Source organism: Hipposideros armiger, unplaced genomic scaffold (genome assembly GCF_001890085.2).
Source record: "Hipposideros armiger isolate ML-2016 unplaced genomic scaffold, ASM189008v1 scaffold_1209, whole genome shotgun sequence".
NCBI lineage: Eukaryota > Metazoa > Chordata > Mammalia > Chiroptera > Hipposideridae > Hipposideros > Hipposideros armiger.
In genome coordinates this window covers 179,567-203,993 of record NW_017732559.1, presented here as the reverse complement: position 1 = coordinate 203,993, position 24,427 = coordinate 179,567, and the positions used below count along the sequence as shown (strand labels likewise).

Below are 24,427 nucleotides of genomic sequence, written 5' to 3'. Positions count from 1 at the left end.
AAAAAGATACTTACATTACGATTCATAACAGTAGCAAAATTGCACTTATAGAGTAGCAACGAAAATAATTTTATGGTTGGGGGTCACCACAACATAAGGAACTGTATTAAGGGGTTGCGGCATTAGGAAGGTTGAGAACCGCTGCTTTAGAGCCATCTGTAAGAATAACTTAATACCTGCTAGTCTCAAGGAGTTATTATGGGGCTCAAATTAAAGCACAAGATGTCAAAGTTCTTAAACTGAAAAGTACTATAAAGATCTAACATGTTATTATTACTTAGGTCCAAGTTCTCACATTCTGTTTTTATCTACTAAATCCTACTCTATTCCATATATCTATCAAAACTTGGTCTTAGGAAGGCATTTATTCATAGCTTCTTAACTTGATGCAAAGTTATGTCAGTGTATTTCCACTTGGGAATGTTTATATGTTAAGTCTTATCATTCTAATTGTAAAAGCTACTAGTTATCTTTTAATACATTTACATGTCCTATTATTTTTTGTGAAATAATAATTGTCACTAATTAATTCTTATTTGGGGGGTTAAATTTTTTGTAGAAAATTTTGAAAACATAGGAAAGTATAAAAAATTAAAATCAATCATATATCCACCATTCCTAGAACTCATGTTGACATATTCGTGTATCTCTTCAATATTTTTTCAATGCATACTTAGTGAAATTGACATTAGGGTGTATTTAGTGCTTTGCTATTTATTCTTTGAAATAGATAAAAATATTATGAACATTTTTTAATGGTATTAACTGTTTTTCTAATATGATTTTTGCATGGCTCCATGTAGTACTATCTCGTGTTTGTAATTGATTTAACTGATCTCCTGTGAGATAATTACATTGTTAGCAACTTTTTGGTAAGAATAGATCTTATTTGTTAACTACATTATCAGTCAAGCAAGCTTTAAATTCATTATATCATTAATTCTCATAACAATCCTAGGTAAGTATAGTGTTCATCTCCATTTTATAGAAAAACAGTACAGGCTTTTAGAAACTAATGGTCCCAGATCCAGTGAGAGAGCTGAGATGCAAGCCCTCAATCTGCTCCTTCCCCAGGAAATCTCTGTACATCCTTTCTTGCCTCACTGCTTGGGATCCTGTTAAATGAGATGCAGGCAGCAACAAATGGGTGGGTGGGTGAGTGGGGAAAAAAAGGGAGAGAAAGAGAAAGAGAGAGATGTTATCTCCACAGCCCATACAAAATCAGGTTCTGCTAGTGCAGCATGGGGTTGGTACATGGGAGCTCTAAAGGCTTAAGCCTTTATTAGCACCAGGATTAAGAAAGCATTGAATATACCCCTAACAAATGCAGACTTTTAAAACCAGGTAATAAAGAAACACAGTTGTCTGATTATTGTATAAATGGGCCAATTAAAAGACAGGCCATTATTGATAGTTAATTCATTATATTTTCATTTATTCTTAACATTAATTATTAAGTACCTAGGCTTTGTGATAGATACTGAAAATATAAAAAAAAGTAAAATTTGACTTTACAGTTAAGCTGAGTTTTTATACTTAGGTTGTGCTCTTGATTAAAAAAATGACAGCATGATATTCATTATTTTCTTTAAAATAATTTTGAAATCATTTACTCTAGAAGTTTGATACAACTATTTAACCATTTGAAAGTATTAATAACTGTTATTCTGCTTACCTGTGATACCAGGTATATAATAAAACAGTTTCATTAAAGACTGTGTGGGACACTAGCTTGAAACATATATTCACTCATTTGTATACACTGGCTCTAGTTGATTTCAACAGTGCCATGAATAACTTTGATAGACAATGAAAAAACACAGAGCTGACTATGCCTTCTAGAGCTTAGTAGTTGCAAATAATCTAGCATCTTCCTCTGAAATATTTGAACATATGGCCAAAGTGCTTACTTAGTAATATAGTTTTGAGGCAGAGATAGTAGTAGGTAGTATTTCTGTTTATAGCCCTGTTTCAATTACCCTTGTGCCAAATCGACCTTGGAAATCTCTTATATAGAAGTAGATAAAATTGTGTTCTTCTTGGGGGTTTAAATCAAATAGAAGTAAAGGGACTGGCCTAGGGGACTTTCTGAACCCCTTTTAGTCCAAGACTCCAGTCCCTTTTAGGATTTTATCATTCTGTGTTTTTGCATATTACTGACAGTGCACACATTATTCTCCTGTCATTATTAGGACCGCTTGAGCAAACAGAAGAATGTTTTCAATTATCAAACTCAGGTTTCCATAGAGATACCATCTTTTCCCACGGCATATCAGGAGCCAGATGTCTCTCAGCCATTTAGGGGCAAGTTTGACTAACTATTCCTTGCAAAGATTTGGAAATGCTATTATAGCATGATGAATGAGGAGCTGACAGGAAGGGAGCCATGCTGATTGTACATTTTAAGTTTAAACGATGGCTTTACAAAGCAAGGATAACTAGTGCCTAGTGGCCAGAATGCAAGTAATCTAATTACTCTTGGCACTTTTGAGCACTAAGAATGTGATTTCGAATTTATAATTATTTAATCACGGAATTAAAAAATATCCTAAACATTAATGTTTGTGAACACATGTATAAAAAAACCCAAAACAAACAAGCAAACAAAAAACCCTGTCTGTAGAATACGTGTATTAAAAAAACCAAAAAAACCCTGTCTATTGAAATATATTTTGGAACACTTTTTAGCATGCAAAACAAATCATTTAGAAAGCCTGTGTATTCCTGGAGTAGTCAATTCTGTAGACAAAAAGTAGAATGGTGGCGGCTAGCGGCAGGGAGGAGAGTATGATGAAGAGTTAGTGTTCAATGCGCACAGAGTTTCAGTTGGAGAAGATGAAAAAGTCCTGGAGATAGATGAAGACAGTGATTGTAATGATAATTTCAATGTACTGTATGCTGCAGAACTGTACACTTCGAAATGGCTAAGGTGGTAAATTTTATGTTAATGTATTTTTTTGCCACAATAAAAACATAATGTTTCCTATTTATATTTTTATTCATTAGGGCAAAATTATTAGAAAGTGAAGCCGTGAATGAGAACCTTCGAAAAAACTTGACAAGAGCCACCACCAGATCACCGTATTTCAGTGGGCCATCATCTTTCTCTCCTATACTGTCCTCAGACAAAGAGACCATTGAAATTATAGATCTAGCTAAGAAAGATTTAGAGAAGCTGAAAAGGAAAGAAAAGAAGAAGAAAAAAAGGTAGTGTTATAAAATCACTGCTATATGAATCCCTATTCTTCTTACTTTTTAGGATATTTTAATTTGTGATTACAATGAGTATACCTAGTGTCATAAGTATATTAATAAATGAAATGCCATTTAAATTAGCTGACAATTACAGTTGTGCTTTTAATAGTTTATTTCTACTTGTATGTAAAATAATAAGTTTAATCATAATACTGTGATAATGAATTTTATTTAGGTAAAATTACTATTAGAAACTATTTTATTATTTCTACAAATAGCTGCTTTTGCATTGCATTCACCTTTCTTTTCTGCAAAGCTTGCTGTACCATCACAGTTCAATGTTTTCATTTTTTTCCCATTTTCTAATGCGATTAAATAGTCACATGGATATATTCTAATTCCTGTTTAGATTAGTTTAACTAAAGGCTAAACTAATCCATCAGACTGTCATTTAATATCATTTGGTCTCTGAAGTATTTTCTGCAGGGCTTCTAATTTGATTATGTGAAAGTTATTTATTATTTCAGGCTTTCTGAATCTTCTAACAAGGGGTTAGTTTTTCACCACTGTTCTAGGCTTTCACTCCTTGCATCCTAGTAATATCTCCTTCTAAAATCAACAGAGTGCAAAGAAGAGGAGGAAAATAAAAATTTGACCACTTGCAATGTGTGAGTGGTTAAACACTCAATTTCTTAATGTTTACATATTGATTCTGTGATGCAGTCAAATCACTAAGGATAATATATTTTGACCATGCCAGTCAAATTAATTTTAAGCATTTTTGGCTAGATATTCAAAAGGAGGCAAAGCTATCTTATTTGTCAAAAGGGTTGTTACAGGGGGTGCACTTTGTAGAATTATTATCGACATTTAGTCTCCATACTGCTTTGCTTAGTTTATTTAGAAATTTATTTAGGTAACCATGCATTGCTTCCTAGAAAAATCAGTTGGCCACAGTTACTGGAAGTAAAATTCTATGTATTAATTCTGCTCTGTGTCCTTGAGTTAAAAAGGAATGATAAAAAATAGTTAAAGCAAGGAATTACACATCTCTGGTCAGGGCAATTAATACTGAAATAATGACCATAGGGTTGTCGAAACTAGTGAGACCTAGCATACTGCTTGAATGAAAATGAGACTTTTGCACATGACTTATCATTTACTTGTAAAATATAATTCTTTAGTTGGTCAAAATGTCAAATGTTATGACTTAGCTTTATAGGTATATAGGTGGTTTGTGTTCATGAATAATAACTATGACAGTTATTATAGGGTACATTTCTCAACATTATGAGCTGGTTCTGCTCTTTCTGTTGGATATGAATCGTGAAAAAAGATAGGGAATCCCAATAGAAACCTAGACTGTTTTTGACATTCTTATAGTGATCAAACGTACCCCAAATTAATACCTCTAATGCATGTTATTTTTGTGAAAATGTAGGATTGTAAACATTTTCACTGATAGCTAGAATTAAAGGGAAAAAAACATTTTATGATTAAGATTAGTTTTTGTTGCTTTATTATAGAAATTGTAACCATTTTAAGGTAATAAAAAATTGAGACTGTAGTTAATTTCAAAGTGAAAAATTATGACTACTTCAGTGATTCTGGTAGATATAGTAATTATTAAAATAAGAATAATAGCAGATTTACTACTAAGAAGAACTCACCAAACAGCTGGATTTAAACATAAAAAATCCTAGTGAAAAAAATAAGTTATTTCCTAACAAAAAGTGATATGAAATTTTAAAAATTTCTCAGGAAAAGACAAGCCAGGTAAGGTAAAAGGAGAGCTATTACCTTAATAATCTATAAAAAAAAAGTGGAAGATAGCGTAGAATGAGAAAACCAAATTAATATTTTCTAAAAATCAGTAACTCCTATATTGTGCTTTAAAAAAATGCTTTATAAGGCATTTTCCACACACATACTATAGTGTGTCTTTGTAAAACTGAAATGTATATAATGTAGTGTGAACCTAGAAAAGTTTTCTTGTGTAACATAAACTGTATAATCGGAACAGCCTTTAGAATCTGTTTATGAATTTATATTACTACATGTATAAATTTGTAAAATTTAATACAATTTTTCTTACCACACGATTCAAACTTTGTTGTGGATTAAAAAATGAAAGCCAATAGTATTTTACTCAGTTTATAAAGCATTTCATTCATCATCAGCAACTTTTCACTGTAGATCCCAATAACATTTAGCTGTATGTAATGTAAATTCCTATTTTAAAAATGTAGGTAAGCTCTCATTTTAGCCAAAGGCTTTGTTACAGGTTAAAATAAATAATAGACAAGAAGTGTTTAGAATGACTGCAGCTTTACTGAAGCAGGTGATGCATCTCCCACAGGAATTTTTTGGAGGCTATCGTTCCTGTTTGGATGTATTGATTCTAGCTGAGTTGTATTACATGCCTCATATTTACTTACTTTACTTATCAGAGAGGGCACTGCAAAATGTGGGTGTTGCCTCAACCTCAAAAAGACAGTAAATTCAATCAAAGATTGTTTGGAAATTGGACTAATTTTTCTCTAGAAATTGTTATGAATCCATAGTATTCAGGTTTCCCAACTCACTCACATAACATAATTTTTACCCATTTTATAGTTTGCTAAAAGCAATTCAGAAGGGAGTAGGAATAGGCAAAAAGGGGGAAATAAACTTTTTCTTTCATGGGTGTAGCCAACCTTTGGGGGAAAAAATGTGAATTTCTGCCTGTCATTCTTTCTTATTTTCATCTTCTAACTTTCTGTGTCCCCATGCTGCTTTGACCCATTCCTCCTTATGCAGTCAGTTCTCATGTAATTCTACCCTTCTCCAAATCACTCCCAATTTGAAAATCGCCTATTGTCTTCTCTCATCTCTTGAAATTCAAACTTGGGAGCAAAGCCATCTGACTAAAGGAATTCATTGCCAGTGGAAATAACTTATGACCAATAAGGTTCTCTTCTAGGGATGTTTGTAATTTGGAAAGAGGAAGCAGTAATCCAAATACGAAAATTTTGAGCAGCAACCTCATGAAGGGGAAAAAAAAAAAAAATCAAGATTTTTTTTTTTGCTCCCTTCCGGCTGAGAGTTTCTAAAACCTGTCTGGTGTTTGACCTTTTGGTCAGCTTTCCTAAGCTTTCCTGGTTCTTATAGCTGCTTTCTCTCCTCCCTGCTGACTCCACGAATTCTTTAAGAAGCTCCGTGTCTTTTCCTTTTTGTGTTGTTAGTTTTTTGTTTTAGTGGCTACAGGGCCTCTGACATTGTAAGTGTTGGTAGGAAGAGCAGCAACTGGGTCATTTTTATGTCCGAGTGGCATTTGTGTTCAAGGAGGATGTCATAAGTCCTGTTTTTCATGCAAGTTTCATTCTCTTCTGAATTAACATCTTTACCAAAGCTACAACCAATAGCTAATAGGTGGGGTTTTAAGGTCGGCTCTTCTACCTTCCTGTTGATCTGTAAACTAATTTGTAGGTGTAGATATTAAGAAACTATGGAAGGATAAGAAAATAAGGGAGAATAATTGAATAGACTATATTGCCTATTTTTCAGTTACATAAATGTTAAAATGATTAGCAAGATAGGAGCCTGCCTCCCTGCCTCGCCACCCCTTACCGCCTCTCCCACAGAAGAAGCATTGTAATAGAGCTAGGTGAAAGAAAAAGCAAACTCCTTTAAATTATGGAGAAGCGTCAGGTTATTAGTTTATTTCTCTGCCCCTCCATTGTCTTATTAAACTATTGATTGCAATGTTTTTTAAGGTAATTGGGAAGACATCTAAAGTATATCTCTACTTCTTAGCTCATATCATCTATACATTTTAATATATCTCTTTTGTGGAAGGTAAACAAAAATTCTTCTTACTGAAAACAGAAAATTTGGACTCTTTGCCAATGAACCATATCTTCTGAGCCATTGCAGCTCATTAGCATCATTATAAGCCTAGGTTAGAAATAATGTATTTTTGCATTTTTTTGTGTGTATACCTGGATAAAGAAAACATACCATTCACACATTAATCCCCATATTTTTGGATATCTAGCTTTAAATGACTTGCACTATAAAAAACTTCCCTCATTCATCAGACTGCATTATATTTTTATTTAGTGGTGTCAGGTTGAAACCTAGAAACACACAGATTTCTTAGGCAATGGCTTTACTTTCCTTCTCCTAGCTGTTACACAGGAACTTTTGGTCCCCGGTGAATATCACTCTGTAGACTTTTTTTTTCTCAGAAAGATTGCTAGTCTCTTCTTGTAATAGCAGTACAAGTAAAGTTGATTATGAAATACAATCACAAGCCAACAAATAAAAATCACATGTGAGCACACATTACAAAATTAAAATGAGAACTGGCTTTATAAAATAATTCATACCTAAGCCTCAATCTCATTTTTAAAGACTGATGATTCTGAAAAATATTTTTGAAATTCTGGGCAGAAGTGGGCTGTATCAAGATTTCTGTATCCTTATTCAGAGCCTAGCACATCTATCTTTTTGTCTACATGACAAATATTGGTATCAGTACATTCCATTGAGTAAAGATGCCCGGTTCTGCCCACTCAGAATTGTTTAAGTACTATTTCAAAGCCTTTAAGTATATATCTATAGTTTTTCAATACTTATCTGATTGGAAAATAATCTTACTAATGGAACGTACTACATTTCCCATTTTATTGCCACCTTTGTCTTATATGTCCTTTTGGTAGCTTGTTTTTAATAATTAGCACAGTGATATTATGAGATTTTAATTTTCAATTAATAAAATTACAGTTTTTCACTGATATAACAACCATATTCATATGACTGTAACACCATTTCATGTATAATTTTGAAATAGAATTTTTTTTTTTTTTTAGATTTAGTGATGTTCACATGTAGTATATTACAATAGAAAACCAGTTTTAGAAGTAGTATCTTAGTATGTAGTATTAATGGTATTTTCATATTATGGTACAAAGGCATTACTTTTTGAAGTTCTTTTAATGATGCCATAAAAAGATCTTCTGTAAAGGTTTAAAAGGCAGAGGATATCATTACAAGTAGGCCTTTGGGGAAAGCTGAGAAAATTGATCCATTTCAGATTTTAAAATTCAATGGCATTCAAACACTCCTACTACTTACATAAATTGAGACTTTATATTTTATTGCTAAATAATTTCATTGATAGTCTATATATATTCTTCTTAGATGTGATGCTGCTTGTTTTTCTACTTACTTTTTATTCATACAAAATGTATTGCCTTTTTACTGTGTATTGTCCTTTGATGATATCTTTTAAAATTTATTTTAAAGTCTTCAAGCTCATGTATCATTTTTACCTTCTTACCACTCTCGCTTTTTACTGTCTGGTTTGTCCTTCATTGGCTTGGCCATCCAATACTGTGCCTCGTGATTTTGAAGGCTACAGAAACTTGAGGAAAGCAATCGAGAAGAAAGAAGGTTGGAATACTTCCCAGGTTTTTTATTAAAATGTCATTTAAATACTTAGTTGCCATTCAAAAGGAAATGTGTTATAGAATTATATGGGTTGTTTCAGACTAGACTAGCTTGGTGCTCCCAAAAGTAATGATGATTTTGTAAAATTAACAAAAACACCAAAATATTTTTGAAAATACTTTTTAAAGAATAAAACCCTCACGAGTTACATGAATTAAAATTCAGGCAATTTCATGTGATTTCAGAATAAACTATCATAATTATGAAGGCGACTTACCATTTTTATTAAAAATGACCCAAAAAACCCATCATTTGACTTTCAGAATGTATTTTTCAGAAACTTGTGAGCAGATTGGGAATTATTAGTTGAGTGGGAATTGACATTTTGTTGCAGTCCATGCTGTCACAGGTGGGCTCTTTCTCCTTTCTTCCTTATTTGGTGTTATCTTTGTTGAAAAACAACATTAAAATGGCAACAAAGCAAAAGGAAACTGTGGCCCTACTACAGATAAGATTTACAAAGAGTTCTGAAGGTTTAATTTAGAAAACAAGTATTGCTTTCAAAATGTATTTGAAGTGAGCATCAAAAACAAGATATCTTTTTTTTTTTCCATTTGAAATCTGAGCAAAATCTAGAAGCATATTTCTCTATATAATAAACATTTGCCATTTTACTCATTTAGAGTTACAGTTATTTAAACCAGGATTAAATAATATTTCACTTCTTATCAGAACTTCTCTTCATAAACTTTTCTAAATAAACCTCCAGTTTATATAATTAAAATGATTAAGAAAATAGGCTGGTTTTAATAACATTTAGGTATTTTGGAAGCACCACATTAGAAATGTCACCTCTTACTTAAAATAAGCCTTTTGTGAATGTTTACTATGCAGCAATTAGCTAAATAAATCTTACTTTAAATATGAAAGCTTAAAAATTATAATTTCTTGAAATTATTTAGAAATTTACATCCCACAATTATATCCTACATATATTTATAGTATTCTAGAGTTTCTATAATTCTATTCTATAATTCTATGACTTATTTAAAGTATTCTATAATTAGAATGTAATTCTAATTGTCAATAAGTCAAAACTAGAACGTACCTAATTAGTGTACACTTAAGACATGTTTATCATTGGAATTAAATTAAAGGCTTAAAAAATTGTGAATTTTCTTCTATTTTGAAGGGTCAAAAATAAGATACATGGTTAAAGTAGTGTGTGGAAGCATTTTCCCACCTTAAAATAGTCAGGTCCTTTAAATGTACTTAGTTTGCTCCCAGCTTTTGTGTCATCCTTAGAGGATAGCAAAAATAGAACAGTTTGTTGGTCTAGGACAGGGCTTCCGGAACATGAATATGCATATAAGTCATCTGGGGAGTCTGATAAAATGAAGATTCTAATTCAGCAGGACTGAGGTGGAGCCTGAGATTCTGCACATCTATAAGGCTCCTGGATGGTGCTGATGCTTTCCTGCCTGGACTGAGCCGCATGACTCTAGAATACTGGCCTAGGAGCCATGACACCTGGTTTAGTTCCCTGGAGTGGATTAATTGCCCCAGGCCAGTTTCTTTTTTGGTTGTCAACAAAAATGTTGACATTGGTTGTCAACTCTTAAAGGGGTTAAACCACATGATCACTAGTGTACCAGCTCCAAGATTCTGATCCAATGTAAAGTGCAAAGTTCAATGTCTTTCCCTGCTGCTTAGATAGTTATTTTAGGGATCAACGTGCCTCAGTTAATTGAGGAAAACTTGATTAGTTGAGGTACCATGATAAAGCATCAACATGTATTTTAAAAGCTTAAGACTTAAGTGATTTATAAAGGTAAATTAATAATGGAAGGTTGCAACTGCTGATTTTTCTGCATCAGAATTGGCCTTAACAGCTTATAATATATGAGTTAACTTTATATTAAGTCAAAAGTAACATTTGTTAAGCTGGATACTGAGGGAGTAGGAGAGTGTGTTGGGTCCAGTGTTTGGACTAAAGTGATCATATGGCCATAAACCTGGGTAACAGGGAAGTTGGGTTGGAACTTGACGAAATGAAGGAATCGACAATAACAAAGATTGCATGCTGCACCAGTTGCAGGTGAGAAAGGGAGACTGCATAGGGGAGGGGATGGGGAATGCTGATGGGAGATATCGTTCCTAACACATTCTCCTTTCCTAACCCTTAACCTTAGTCCTAAATCTCAAGTCCAGCGCTGTTTGAGTATATGGTACTGGCCTTTCAGTCGGATAATTGGATGAAGGGGAGTGGCTCTCCAGATTTTCAGCTTGCACTGCTGAATGTGATGGTAGAAAATCAGCAGTTCTACTATTTAGTACAAGCTATGTAAGAGAGGCATTAAGTATATTCAGTATTTTTCCCTCACAAAATGACTTAACAACGCTCATGGAACTCTTTTTTTTAATCAAATTTATTTGATATTCCTACTGGTAGTTGCTTCTCGTTCTAGAGATATGCGGTCTTCCATGCATCATTATGCATCTTTCAACCCGTGCCATTAAGCTCCAACATAGTGAGTGAGGCACATAGGCACAGGTGCCAAACAGAGGTGCTCATGCACAGTCCCAGGGATTGATATAAAGAACACTCACTGCACATTTATTATGCACATCCCCTGAGTGCTGGGGATATAATGCTGAGCCCAATGGACAAGATCCCCACCCTCAGGAGGCTTACAGTCTAGTGGGGAAGACAGGAATTAAAGAAATAATCCATAAATAAACTCTGGAAAGTGCTCATAAAGGAGAAGTACTTATAATCCATCTTGTTTTGAGTACAAAAGTATCTGTGAGAATTGGAAGTTAAGAGTTCAACATTAGAGTTTAACAACAATAATAGAGCCTAAATAAGATTAACTTTTTAGTCTAGAAGCTAAAAATAAACCTGTCTATTAGAGCAATATTTGATGTAGCAGAATATCTGAAAGAAATGGCAGATGTTATAAAGTTATTGTGATAAAGTTTTTAAGCTTATTCAAGCGGAAATTATAGTTGGAGAATAATGCCTTATTTGAGTATTCTTTTTATTAATAGCTTTTTTAAAAATGTTGCTATAGGACAAGAAGAAACCTTTTCCATGTAGATTCATTTCAAGTTCACTTTCTAATATTACTTAACCTGATTAAATGTATGAGTCTAGTGAACAGAAGTATAACTTCTGTGCATAATTGACTACGGTTGCTAAACCCCTAAAAAGGGTCAAAGTGATTTAAGTGTGAACAAAATTTGGCTCACTATAGAGTCTTCTGTCTTCTCAGGGCCACCAGGTTTAAATTGGTTGAGCTATAACCATTAACTGGCATCAGTGTGATTTTAGATATCAATGTGCCTCAGTGTGTAGTCAGGGCTGTTAGTACTAGATCACCAAAGAGGAGGCTTCGATTTGTATGGAGAATCTTGTGGCAGACCCTGGAATTCCTATTCAAACACAGGTCAGGAGGCTGCATTTTGATGTTCAAAGACCCATTTCTGTGAGAACGTTTTGAGAAACAGCCCTGTGCTGTAGGTATGGTCTAGGTGTAGGAAAAAAGAGCCTGTGTTACCCCCGGAGAAGACCTGAACACACTGATGGATGCAACCAGTGTAGACAAACTTACCAGGGGCAGATTTGTTTTGGATCTTCAGATTTATTTTTAAATGTATTAGGACATCAATAAAAATACAGTTCTTATATCTTTGTGTTTAGAGGCTAAACGTTCTGTATACTTAGATGATAAATAAAAGTATTTGCTTTGATTTCCTTTGAATTTAAATTGCCTCTATTCTAGTTTATTGGCTGTTACTGGGACTAGTTCTTAGCTATCTCATCAGGTCTCATGCTCCAGGGTGTAATCTGTTCCTCAGTGTTTCTGGAAAATAACTTTTTCTCCACTAATATTAATCACTCTACTATTCGTTAGATGGCAATTTCTATTTTCCTCTGAAGCATCAGACATGATCACTTTCCAATGATCAACTCTTTTGTTTGTTTTCCCAAGTAATTGATAGTTTAAAAAATGTAGAAGAAAGAAGTGTACCATTTTCATCTCTACTTTAATATCATACCCCTTTGTTCCTTTTCTTTTAAGTGTGACTGGTAAAGAGGATAATACAGACACCGACCAAGAGAAGAAAGAAGAAAAGAGTATTTCAGAAAGAGAAAACAATGAATTAGAAGTGGTAAGTATGAAAGAATGAACTTGTTAATTTTATTCCCTGGATTAGGTTGTTCTTGGTTGCTGATAAATGTAACAACTTATATGTAAAAGAGGGAAATGTTTATCATGCATCCATTTTAAACTGTTTTCGTGAGGACCTCTTTTCTTCAGAAATGTGAGCTATAAAATATTGGCAACTCTCACTCTTGTGCATTGTAAAAACATTGTGTATGGGTGGATAGAATATTCTGACAGATGAAGTACTCTTTGATTTAAGACAAAATTATCATGTAATAACATTAAAATCGTGGAATGATTTTTTTGAACTGCTGAAAAGTGAAATTTTTGTTTCTGTACTTTGAACTCCAGCAGTCTCTCTGAATGATGTAATCAGTTTGCCCTGCCTGTACTGTGTTATTAATGGTCACAAACCACATTTTAGGAAGAAGGCCAAGAAGTAAGTGACCATGAGGATGAGGAAGAGGAGGAGGAGGAAGAAGAAGATGACATTGAAGGGGGTGAAAGCTCTGATGAATCAGATTCTGAATCAGATGAAAAAGGTATTTGCCTTTTAGTACAAGGACAAAAATTCATTTTGGGAGTTTGTTTAAAACACGACAGAAAACTCTCCACATTTTTATAACTGCTGACCTATGTATGCCCTTCTAGGCTCGATTTCTTCCCTTATTGGATTTAGTCATTGTGTGATTTCCATGCTTATTCAGTACAAGTGGTGTCTGCTGTCCCTGATCAACATGAACACTCTTTATCTTGTTCACCTTTCTTAGTTTTTGGTTTATCCAGAACATTGTTTTTAGAGCTGCTAAGTGAATACCTGGATGTAGGTGATGGTTTTCACGCTTTTGCTTGAAAGCTAGAAATACAATATTTTGACCTCTGCTAGTATTTTTATTTTCTTCTTTTATAAATAGCCAATTATCAAGCAGACTTAGCAAACATTACCTGTGAAATTGCAATCAAGCAAAAGCTGATTGATGAACTAGAAAACAGCCAGAAAAGACTGCAGACGCTGAAAAAGCAATATGAAGAGAAGCTAATGATGCTGCAACATAAAATTCGGGACACTCAGCTTGAAAGAGACCAGGTGCTTCAAAACTTAGGTAAGAATTATATTTAATTCAAATTCAAATTCAAAATAAATTGTCAAAATGGATTTTTATCATCTCTTTCTTTAGAAGAAAAAAAGATATATTAGAAGCCACGTTAGATGTGAATTTGTCTCATTGTGTTAAATATTATCTTGTTCTTTCATTCTGGTGCCTATCTAGGTTGTTTGTACCTGTCTAGCTAATTATTTTGTACAAAGTTGTGGTCAGTTGTTTTCATGTCTTGATTTATGCTGGAAACATGTAAAAAAAGCAACAACCCTTCAATAATTGTTTAAACAAGTTAAGAGTAGATAATTAAAGAGACAGTGGTTCAAAGACACGCTGACTGCTGAGGTTTGTGTTTGGGAGGTAGTTCTTTTCTAAGAATATGAGTTGTAAATCTGTGAAATAAAAATCTGTGTCTCACAGAAACAAATACAAATATCCTTTGATCTTTAGGTTCAGTGGAATCTTACTCAGAAGAAAAGGCAAAAAAAGTTAAGTCTGAATATGAAAAGAAACTCCAAGCCATGAATAAAGAACTGCAGAGACTTCAGACAGCTCAAAAAGAGCATGCGAGGTTGCTTAAAAATCAGTCTCAATATGAAAAGCAATTGAAGAAATTGCAGCAGGATGTGATGGAAATGAAAAAAACAAAGGTATTGATTTCATTTTCCAGTAAAGTCTTATGTTAAAGATGCTGTGTCATTTGGGACAAAAAAAAAATTTATTGAGGTTCTTTCCATATTCAATTAAGAGGTAACCCAGTCTTACAAATGATGCACTTCCTTTGGGCAATTAGGAGTTGTTTCCTTTAGTCATTCATTATCAAAGCTTTTCTTGAGGTGAGCTGAAAATCATGTGGCCACCAGGGCTTCTTGGACTTTGATGGGTATTTCTCCTCTTAAAACTCTTACACAAGGTTAACAAAAAAAAGTACAGAGTATTTCAAACATGCAAAAAAAGCATAGATAATTACATAATGAACACTATATCCACGATCCAGTTTAAGATATTAAACATTACAGATCTACACGAAGCCCCCATGTATCCCTTCCTGATCATATTCTCCCCTCCCTGAGAGGCAACAGCTACCTTGGATTTGGTGTTTACCATTCCCATGCTACAACAGACCCAATTTTCTTCTCTTGACCAAAAAGAGTGTGTGAATCCTGATCTTTTTATCTGTTTTTGTTGTGGAATCAATTATTCTTAACATTTGGCATGAAAATCAATTGTTTCTTTAAAATAGCAAATGTGGAAATGATTTAGAAAGTTGTTACATTGTTATGTTATGTATTTGCTGATGACAGTAGCTGAAATTATTAGGTGCTCACTGTATGCCAGGTACTGTTGTAGGCACTGCACAGGAATTCATTCATTGAATTCTCATAATAGTCCAATGCCATAGCACTATTATCTCCATTTTACATATGAGCCTAGACAGATTTAATAACTCCTTCAAGGTGATAAAACTACTGGTAATAAACTAAGTACCAAGAATTCATTCAAGTTATAGAACAATTGAACACTGACTATAAAAAGCATAGGGCACTAAGCAATTTGATAGAAACATATTAGAAATGTATTAAAAATATAAATGCATTAATCCAATAAAAATAAGAATTGACCATTGAAAATGTGCAGCAAAATTCCACATTTCCATGTTAAGTATTCAGACTTCTAAGAACTTATTCCATACATGTGGTTTATTTAATGAATGTTGTGATAGTGTAATTCCAATAGATGTATTTACCTAATTTTTTAGGTTCGCCTAATGAAACAAATGAAAGAAGAACAAGAAAAAGCCAGATTGACAGAATCTAGAAGAAACAGAGAGATTGCACAATTGAAAAAAGATCAACGTAAAAGAGATGTGAGTAGACTTTAACTCTCAGTTATATAGGAATATTATACATTGAACCAGATTGTTTAACAAATGGAAGAAAATTTTCTGATACCTATAACTATTAAAGACAGGCTCAAGACAATAAATAAGCATTAACCTTATAATATGGTGTTTACATTAATTAAATATAAAAGTTTATGAAAAACACTATGATATTATAAATTTTATTGAAGGCTTATTTCCTAGATGATGAGATGAAAGAAAATGAAAATGTCAAAGAATTACTGGCTATCTCTAAGGAGATCAAGGGACTACTTGCAGTATTGTATAAGGTAGTCATTTTAGGATAGTTCCAAAGACAGTTTCATCACTAGAGATTCTTAGAAATGTTGCTGGCATACTAACCAGGCTTCACTGAAAGAGGCTTTGCTAAGAGCAATAAAAATTTTTGTATTCTTTGACTCAAGAACTCTACTTACATGAGCTCAGACTAAGAAAATAATACAAAATAAGAAAAATTGCTGTGTGTTAAAATCTTCACTTTAGGATTATTTTTAATAGTGAAAGAGGTAAAAACAACCAAGATGACAGTAAGGGAAATCGTTAATAAGTTATTATCCATCTTATTTAAGAGGTTGTTATTTATCCATTAAAAAGTAGGGTTTGGAAATTGCATAGTAAACTGAAAAATGACTATGACTTAACATTAAGGGTAAAGTAGTATTTCGTATATGCATGCTTGATTAAAATGAGGTACAATTTTGAAGGATATATCCCAACATGTTTACTGTAGTTGTCTTAGGGCTATAACTTACAGTGATTTGTTTTTTTCTTCTTCCCAAATTTTTGGTAATATGGTTATTTATGATTTTTTTTCCTTAAAAGAAGAGGTCATCCTTATTAGGGGGATCACTGCATAGGGCATAGGTTACATAAATGTCTAACGACTGTTGTACACCTGAAACTAATATAATATTGAATGTTAACTGTAATTGAAAAAAAAAAAAGAAGAAGAAGAGGTCATCACCTTTTTTTCTCCATTGTTGGTTAGGTTTCAGCCTTTGTTCCTTTTTTCTTGCTCAGCTTTGTCTAAATCCTCCCTGGAGAAAATATGAGCGTACAGCATATTTGAGAAAAAAGAAATTTACCTTGAGAGGTAAAGAGGAAATTGAAGGAGAAAATGAGGAGAGAGTAATGAGGAAGACATATAGATATTTTAGCCAGATGACTCCCATATTTATTTATTTTTTCCCAGCATATCAGTGTATTTTAATAATCAGTGTATTTTAAAAGCCACTTTCAATTCCTAGGCATTTTAGAGCTTGTTTAAATCATTATGTTTTTACTGAAATCAAGTAGAAGCATATTCTAACATACTGCCTATTCTTTTTTTTTCTATCTGCTATTTTACAAAAAATTGAGATATAACTAACATACCGTAAAATTCACTTTGAAACTGTACAATTCAAGTTTTTATTATAGTCACAAAATTGTGCAACAATTGCTATTTAATTCCAGAACATTTGTATCGCTCCAAAAAGAAACCCTATACAGCTTAACAGTCACTCCCATTGTTCCTTCTCTCTGACCCCTGGCAGCCACTAATCTACTTTCATTCTCTATGGATTTGTCTATTCTGGACATTTCATATAAATGGATTCATACAATATGTAAATTTTTTTTTGGTGACTGGCTTCTTTCATTTAGCATGATGTTTTCAAGGTTCATCCATGTTACAGCATGTATTAGTAGTTCATTACTTTTTATGGCTGTATAGATAGAGCACATTTTGTTTATTCGTTCCTCAATTGACAGACATTTGGGCTATTTCCACTTTTTGGCTCTTTATTTTGTTTTTAATAAAACCTTTGGATGACAGGAACAATTACCTTACAATGCATGCTACTTATTTCTTTATTACTAATTCATATGAGTTAGAGAGATCACTATTGAACAATTAACCCTTGGGATGAAACTTTGGAATTTTATCTGCAACACCTGATCATATATGATATAATATTTTATTATAAAGATGTGAGGCTGGCTAATCACATACAAAGCTAACACTCGGACTTCTTCTCCCTTTTATTTGTTGCTTTGTGTGCATACTGACCCCCTTTCTAAATTGTTCCTTGTCATGTTTCTGTTTGAACCCTTAGAGAACCTAGTATGTTTGTATACCATTCAAAAAATATGAATGAGCTTGAGATTTGACTTGTAATAGGAAGAAATATGATGTAGTAACAAGTTTCAAACTATATGTTAATTTTCATTTTTGGTAGTTTACTTAAAAATACTTATTAACTTTGCATCTCTGTTAATCGTTGTAGGCAATGAAGATCTGACAGTGATAAGATAGAATCCTTTTCTCTAAGAATTCTCATCTGATGATGTAGGAACATGCATAAACATGAAACGAATGATCTGTTTGAATTTGGAATGCAAAACATGAGGGATTAGTTGTTATGTCACAGAATTTAAGTCCTAGAAGAAAGATTTTGTGATCAAGTCCAATATCTAAGCTTTGCCCAAACAAAGAGTTCAATAATGGCAGAACCAGAATTAGGATCTATATTTTCAGTCCAAACTGTTTTTCTAAATCAGAGCCCTAAAATGGCTTAAAGTAATCCATAATTCATTGTCTTTATCACATAGAGTACCTAGAAATAAATTTGGTAGCCAATACTGATATGTTTTATTGTCCATTACTTTATCTAACGTTAGAACATTTCTAGAGTTATTATAAAGTGCTAATACAATTAATATATGTTTTTCCTATATTTAAAATAGTTTAAAGTTACTGTATATATTGTAAAATGCCTTTATTGAAGAGATTTTAAGCTGTATTTCTTCCTGATTGTGCCTCAGCCAGCAAAACAAAATGTTTAACAAAAAAAGAAATGAGATAATATTTGTAAGGCATTTAGAAAAGTACTTGTGTGGTAAGAGCTCTTAGTGTTTGTTAAATAAAAGTATGTGTCACAGACATAACTTTTATTTTCAGAGACAGAATTGGCTATGTCAATATGCATTTATGTTTTTGGAATAATATATCTATATCTGTAGTAATAAATACAAGGTTGTCGTTAGATTTTGCTAAGATCTCTTATAGTTCCCAGTGGGAATGGGAAAATATGTTACTGTAAGAGTCAGTGGTATTGTATCTTTCAGTTTACTATTTTAACTTATTCAATATTGTGTTATAGCATCAACTTAGACTTCTGGAAGCCCAAAAAAGAAACCAAGAAGTGGTTCTTCGTCGCAAAACTGAAGAGGCAAGTTGCCCACTTGGAGGAAACATTCTGGATTTGAGATAAATGATGTATTTCTATAGACTAAGAGAAAGAGTCAATCTCTGTTCCTGTTTCAGGTTACAGCTCTTCGTCGGCAAGTAAGGCCCATGTCAGATAAAGTGTCTGGGAAAGTCACTCGGAAGCTGAGCTCATCCGATACCCCTGTGCAGGACACAGGTTCCAGCGCAGCTGCCATAGAAACAGATGCGTCAAGGGCAGCAGCCCAGCAGAAAATGAGAATTCCTGTGGCAAGAGTCCAGGCCTTACCAACGTCCACAACAAATGGAACCAGGTCAACACGATTCTTATATTCCTCCTGACATAATCTTCGTGGGGTTATTACTGAGTGTTGGACTTAAATGAAAAACAGCATATTGTTTGCTAATGTATAATCAAATAAGTGCATAAGTAATTATATTTGTCTGCTTTATATGATTATAGAAAAAAATATCAGCGGAAAGGACTGACTGGCCGAGTGTTTATTTCCAAGACCGCTCGCATGAAATGGCAGCTTCTTGAGCGCAGAGTCACAGACATCATCATGCAGAAAATGACCATTTCCAATATGGAGGCCGATATGAACAGGCTACTCAAGGTGTGGGAGATAGAAAGTAGAAATGTTCTTCCTTAGCTGACTATTCTGATTTTCCAAACTTGTTCCCTGGGCAAATTTAATACTAACCAAGTTTCTTTCTGGTGAGTTTTGATTGTATTATATAGGAATAGATGAACATCATATTTTTAAAGTTGGGGTAAGAACAGATAACATGAGATCTACACTCAACACATTTTTAAGTGTACAGCACAGTATTGTTAACTATAAGCACAATATTGTACAGCAGGTCTCTGGAACTTACTCATCTCATGTAACTGAAACTTTATACCTGTTGAACGGTAGCTACCCTTTTTCCCCCTGTCCCCAGCCCCTGGCAACCACCACTGTACTTACTGCTTCGATGAGTTTGACTTTTTAGATACCTCATATAAGTGGAATCCTTCAGTATCTGTCCTTCTGTGACTCACTTATTTCACTTAGCATCATGTTCTCAATGCCGTAGACGAACATCATTTCTTAAAATCCAACCTATTTTCTCCATAGCAACGGGAAGAACTCACAAAAAGACGAGAAAAACTTTCAAAAAGAAGGGAAAAGATCATCAAGGAGAATGGAGAAGGAGATAAAAATGTGCTTAACATCAATGAGGAGATGGAGTCATTAACTGCTAATATAGATTATATCAATGACAGTATTTCTGATTGTCAAGCCAACATCATGCAGATGGAAGAAGCAAAGGTTTGTAATTAAACAATGTTTAATGGCTTAACGAAGAGTATTTTTTATTATTATTAAAAGCACTTTGAATTTTTATGTGATGGGATTTCCTGTTTATTGGTCTAATATGATTCTTAGGTTTTGCATGTATACCACTCCCTGCCTGCTCTCCAGATTTTTCTGCTGATTTGTTATATTTTTTATGATTTGTAAGAGACATATATCATGTATTAATCCACATGGAATTCTTAACTGCTCAAATGTGTCTTACCTTTTCAACTGCACCATATGTTTCTTGGGGTAGGGATCATATTTTATACGATTCAGAGGAGTCTCGTTAGCTAACCCAATACTATCACATAAATACATGAAACCATAGGCTTTTGCCTTGTGTTCAGATATAGTTAGCTCAAAGTAATATGACATCTTATGCTGGTTTGATGCAGGAAGAAGGAGAAACACTGGATGTCACTGCAGTCATTAATGCTTGCACACTTACTGAAGCCCGATATCTACTTGATCACTTCCTGTCAATGGGCATTAATAAGGTAAGATGTAACTACACTATGATTGGAAACCTGAGTTTTGATTAACTCATTGTAGTTTTGTTTATCTTTCTCCAGCGACCCTTTCCTTTGTAATGAGGGAGAAGATTCTTTTTTTAATTAGAAAGTGTTCCTTTTACCTTTCTTTAGAGTTAAGAAAAGTCAGCAATATTTAGATCAATTCCACTAGCTTGCCATCTATTGTGCTTATATATTAGAACAGATAAACCACTGAAGGAAGAAATAATTCCTCTTTTACTTTAACAAAGGAAAAATTAAAAGAAAAGTCTCTTGGGTTGCAAACAAATTTGGTATCATAACTTTGATGCGATACTGATTCTTTACAGCTCCAAAAAAAAAAAATCAGAAAGGAAAAAATATAGTTGCACTCCCTCCCTTTTTGAATGTAAATGCAGTAACCTATCACCTGTAAGAAACTTCTGCCTAATTGTTGAAGGTGATAATAATTTCTGACTCACTTTTTTCTCACGTTGGGGTTGTGCCTAGACCTTTTACATTGTTCTCTTACTTAATCTTCTCAAGTGATAGGAAGTAGGTATTATTCATATCATTTTGCATATGAGTAAACTGAGAATCAGGAAGGTAAGGTAACTTGCTCAAGGTCACCAAACTAGAAAGTGGAGGAGCTGAGATGAATCAAGGTCTATCTGATGTCAAAATCCATATATCACATGCATTTGCTATTTGATGCAGATCTTTGTGTGGTAGATTCTGTTTTGTATGATCTAAAATAATTTTATTTATATTTTTGGTGTTGTTACAGGGTCTTCAGGCAGCCCAGAAAGAGGCTCAAATTAAAGTACTTGAAGGTCGGCTTAAACAAACCGAAATTACCAGTGCTACACAAAACCAGCTCTTATTCCATATGTTGAAAGAGAAAGCCGAATTAAATCCTGAGCTAGATGCTTTACTAGGCCATGCTTTACAAGGTAATTGGGCCTACATTTTACTTAAATGAATTGCATGACATCTTTGCTCTTCGAATATGCTGTGCTATACCTGTTTCCCCTATAGCTTGACTGAATAGATGCTATATTTACTTATGCTTTTATTAATTATTCCTTTTCTAATATGCATGTATAAATTTTGGGAGATGTAATTATTGTCATTCCAAGAAATCATTACCAACTTTAAAAGGCTTACTTAACCTTATTAAGCAATTAGTTTTTATAGATAAAGAAGATCAACCAAGTTTCTGAATTGGTTATTTAAATTATTTATAATATTAACCAAGGGTCATTACTTTACTCTGCATATCTAACTGCCTTAAAAAATAAATTTATAAGTTTTTGTTATGGCATCTATTCTATATATCTTATAAATGGTACATAATCTTGTTTTATGTGGGAATTCTTAACATTGGATCTGTTTTGATTGGAGTATTTTTTTCCTTTTTGCTGTTATTTACACAGATCTAGATAGCGTACCATTAGGTAAGTATGTTTAGCTTTCTGTGTACCCTACAGCTGCATGAATTACTAATTGTTCATGTACACTAATTGTGGTACATCTTATTTTTAAAATTTTTATTGGCAACCACTGGTTTTTTGCATGATCTTTTTAAAAATGTACCCATGACCACAAACATACTGTCTTTTGTCTTTCTTATTCATTTCTGATTTTACAATTCTTAAATGTTTAAAGAAATATGCTTTATTTGAAATGCAATTGTGGCTCCAGTTTCATAAGCTCTTCTCTCTCTATCTTATTTGAAAAAAAAGACTATTTCTTTTTAATTTTTAAATATATCTGTTAACTTACATCTGTTGTTTTAACCTTATAAATAACTTTTCTCTGGTATTTATTTGCCTTTGGTATATATTTGCTAGATTCTCAACTATTCTCAATTTTTGTAAAATTAAGCACATATATTTTAATATTGTAAATTGAATAAAACTATCCAAAGGATTTCTATATGATCAGGTTAAAACAGTCTTTATAATCAAAATATCTTTTCAGGATAGAAGGGGCTTTAGGGATCATTGCGTGTAGAGATTTTCAACCTTTTTCTCTTGCCACTACCACACGCACTTGAACTCCACCCACCCCTTAGGAATCTCTCTGCTCCACTTAGTCATTATACACTTGAAGGATCAGGAGTATCAGGGCAATTTTATTACTTGTGATTTTTCTGAATGATGATTTTGGAGCAGTTTTTATTTAATTAAAAAGTTGTTCACAGCCTGTTTTTTTTTTGTTTGTTTGTTTGTTTGTTTTTTCCTGATAACAGCTGTCAGAAGTTTTCTAAATGCTTATACTTAAAGGAGAGAAATGTAACTGAAAGATTAAATGTAATTATCTTTCTGTGTCATTAGAGTACACATAATCTATGAATCTGAATTTATTTTAAATGATATTACACAAATAAAATAAATGAGCTTTATGGTTTTTTAGATGTTCATATTTCATGTTCATCTCAAAGTAGTATTTCCTGGAGATCAACTGCCTAATATAGCTATGGAAAAGCTACTACTTTTAAGCTGCTCAAGCTATTACAAGTATAAGTAGAAAAAGTAGGATTGGCTATATCCTAACCATGGCTGCCCAAGTTCCTAGATTGTAACCAGAATGTTTGCCTTTCCATGTGTTAGCGACACATTTTTTGCTTCTTCTCTTCCTCCTTCCTTTTTCTCCTCTTCTTCCTTCTCCTCTCCTTTTCTTCTTTCTTTTCTTTTTGTTTTTTTTGAGCTGAGCCATCTTGCCACCTTTTGACAGCTCAGCGGCAGCTCAGCTCGGGCTGGGCATCAAACCGCTGTTTTCTTTTTCTTAGGGGCTCAACTTATAGTAATAGGTAAATTCTTTTTTAGGTCCATTATCTCTTTTAACCTGGAAGAAAAAAGCAATAACTCCTTTGATGTCCTTTTGTGTGGAAAATAATAAACTACTAATCTGATAAGCAGTGTTGCTTTTTCACAAGTTTCAATCAAATTTCAATTACCTATAGCTTGAAGAAGGTTCAGAGCAGAGAGTGGGAACCCATGAAACTGATGTAACCTTATTGCAGAAATTTGCCCTAGAAATTGAGGCCGTAAAATCTAGCCCAGAGGTGCTTGGAGGAAGAGCATGGAAAGGGGGGGAAAAAAAAGGAAGTTAAATCTACAAAAGTTAGACAATCATATATACATTGCTTTTAAAAACATTTATTTAGCTTCCATTTTATCTCAAGTGTTGGGCACAGTGCTGGAATTCAAAGATGAGTAAGACCCCAAATTTTGCCCTTACAGACTTGATGCCTTGTTAAGGGCGACAGACCATGAACAGATTATGATACATTATAGCAAGGGCAGCGATTGGGATATATACAGGGAGTTGTGGGAGCACAGAATGGGGCCACCCAACAAGGATGGAGAAGTCCATGAAAGTTTTCTGAGGAGGCAACATTTGAGCTGAAACATAAAGGAAGAAAAAGAGTTAGTCAGGCAAAAGACGAGATGGAGGGACAGTCTGAGAAGAGCGTCTCTAGGCGGTGACTAAGCGAAAGCATCAAGGTTTAGCCACAGTACTGTGTGCAGGAGGCCTTCAAGCGAGGTTGTGCGTTGGACCAACAAGCACTCG

The 24,427-nt window shown here is 33.5% G+C and overlaps 1 protein-coding gene across 1 annotated transcript in view; it reads left to right on the top strand.

Moving 5' to 3' along the window:
- KIF21A (kinesin family member 21A) overlaps window positions 1–24,427 on the top strand; it is a 165,703-nt gene that overhangs the window by 112,435 nt on the left and 28,841 nt on the right. Inside the window, exons 8-21 of the mRNA XM_019632962.1 lie at window positions 3,007–3,207; window positions 8,593–8,631; window positions 12,714–12,804; window positions 13,225–13,342; window positions 13,715–13,903; window positions 14,351–14,550; window positions 15,660–15,767; window positions 18,947–19,015; window positions 19,111–19,325; window positions 19,475–19,628; window positions 20,133–20,327; window positions 20,753–20,854; window positions 21,636–21,801; window positions 22,285–22,305. Of these exons, the coding sequence (XP_019488507.1) occupies window positions 3,007–3,207; window positions 8,593–8,631; window positions 12,714–12,804; window positions 13,225–13,342; window positions 13,715–13,903; window positions 14,351–14,550; window positions 15,660–15,767; window positions 18,947–19,015; window positions 19,111–19,325; window positions 19,475–19,628; window positions 20,133–20,327; window positions 20,753–20,854; window positions 21,636–21,801; window positions 22,285–22,305 (1,868 nt within the window). The remainder of the gene's footprint in view (window positions 1–3,006; window positions 3,208–8,592; window positions 8,632–12,713; window positions 12,805–13,224; window positions 13,343–13,714; window positions 13,904–14,350; window positions 14,551–15,659; window positions 15,768–18,946; window positions 19,016–19,110; window positions 19,326–19,474; window positions 19,629–20,132; window positions 20,328–20,752; window positions 20,855–21,635; window positions 21,802–22,284; window positions 22,306–24,427) is intronic.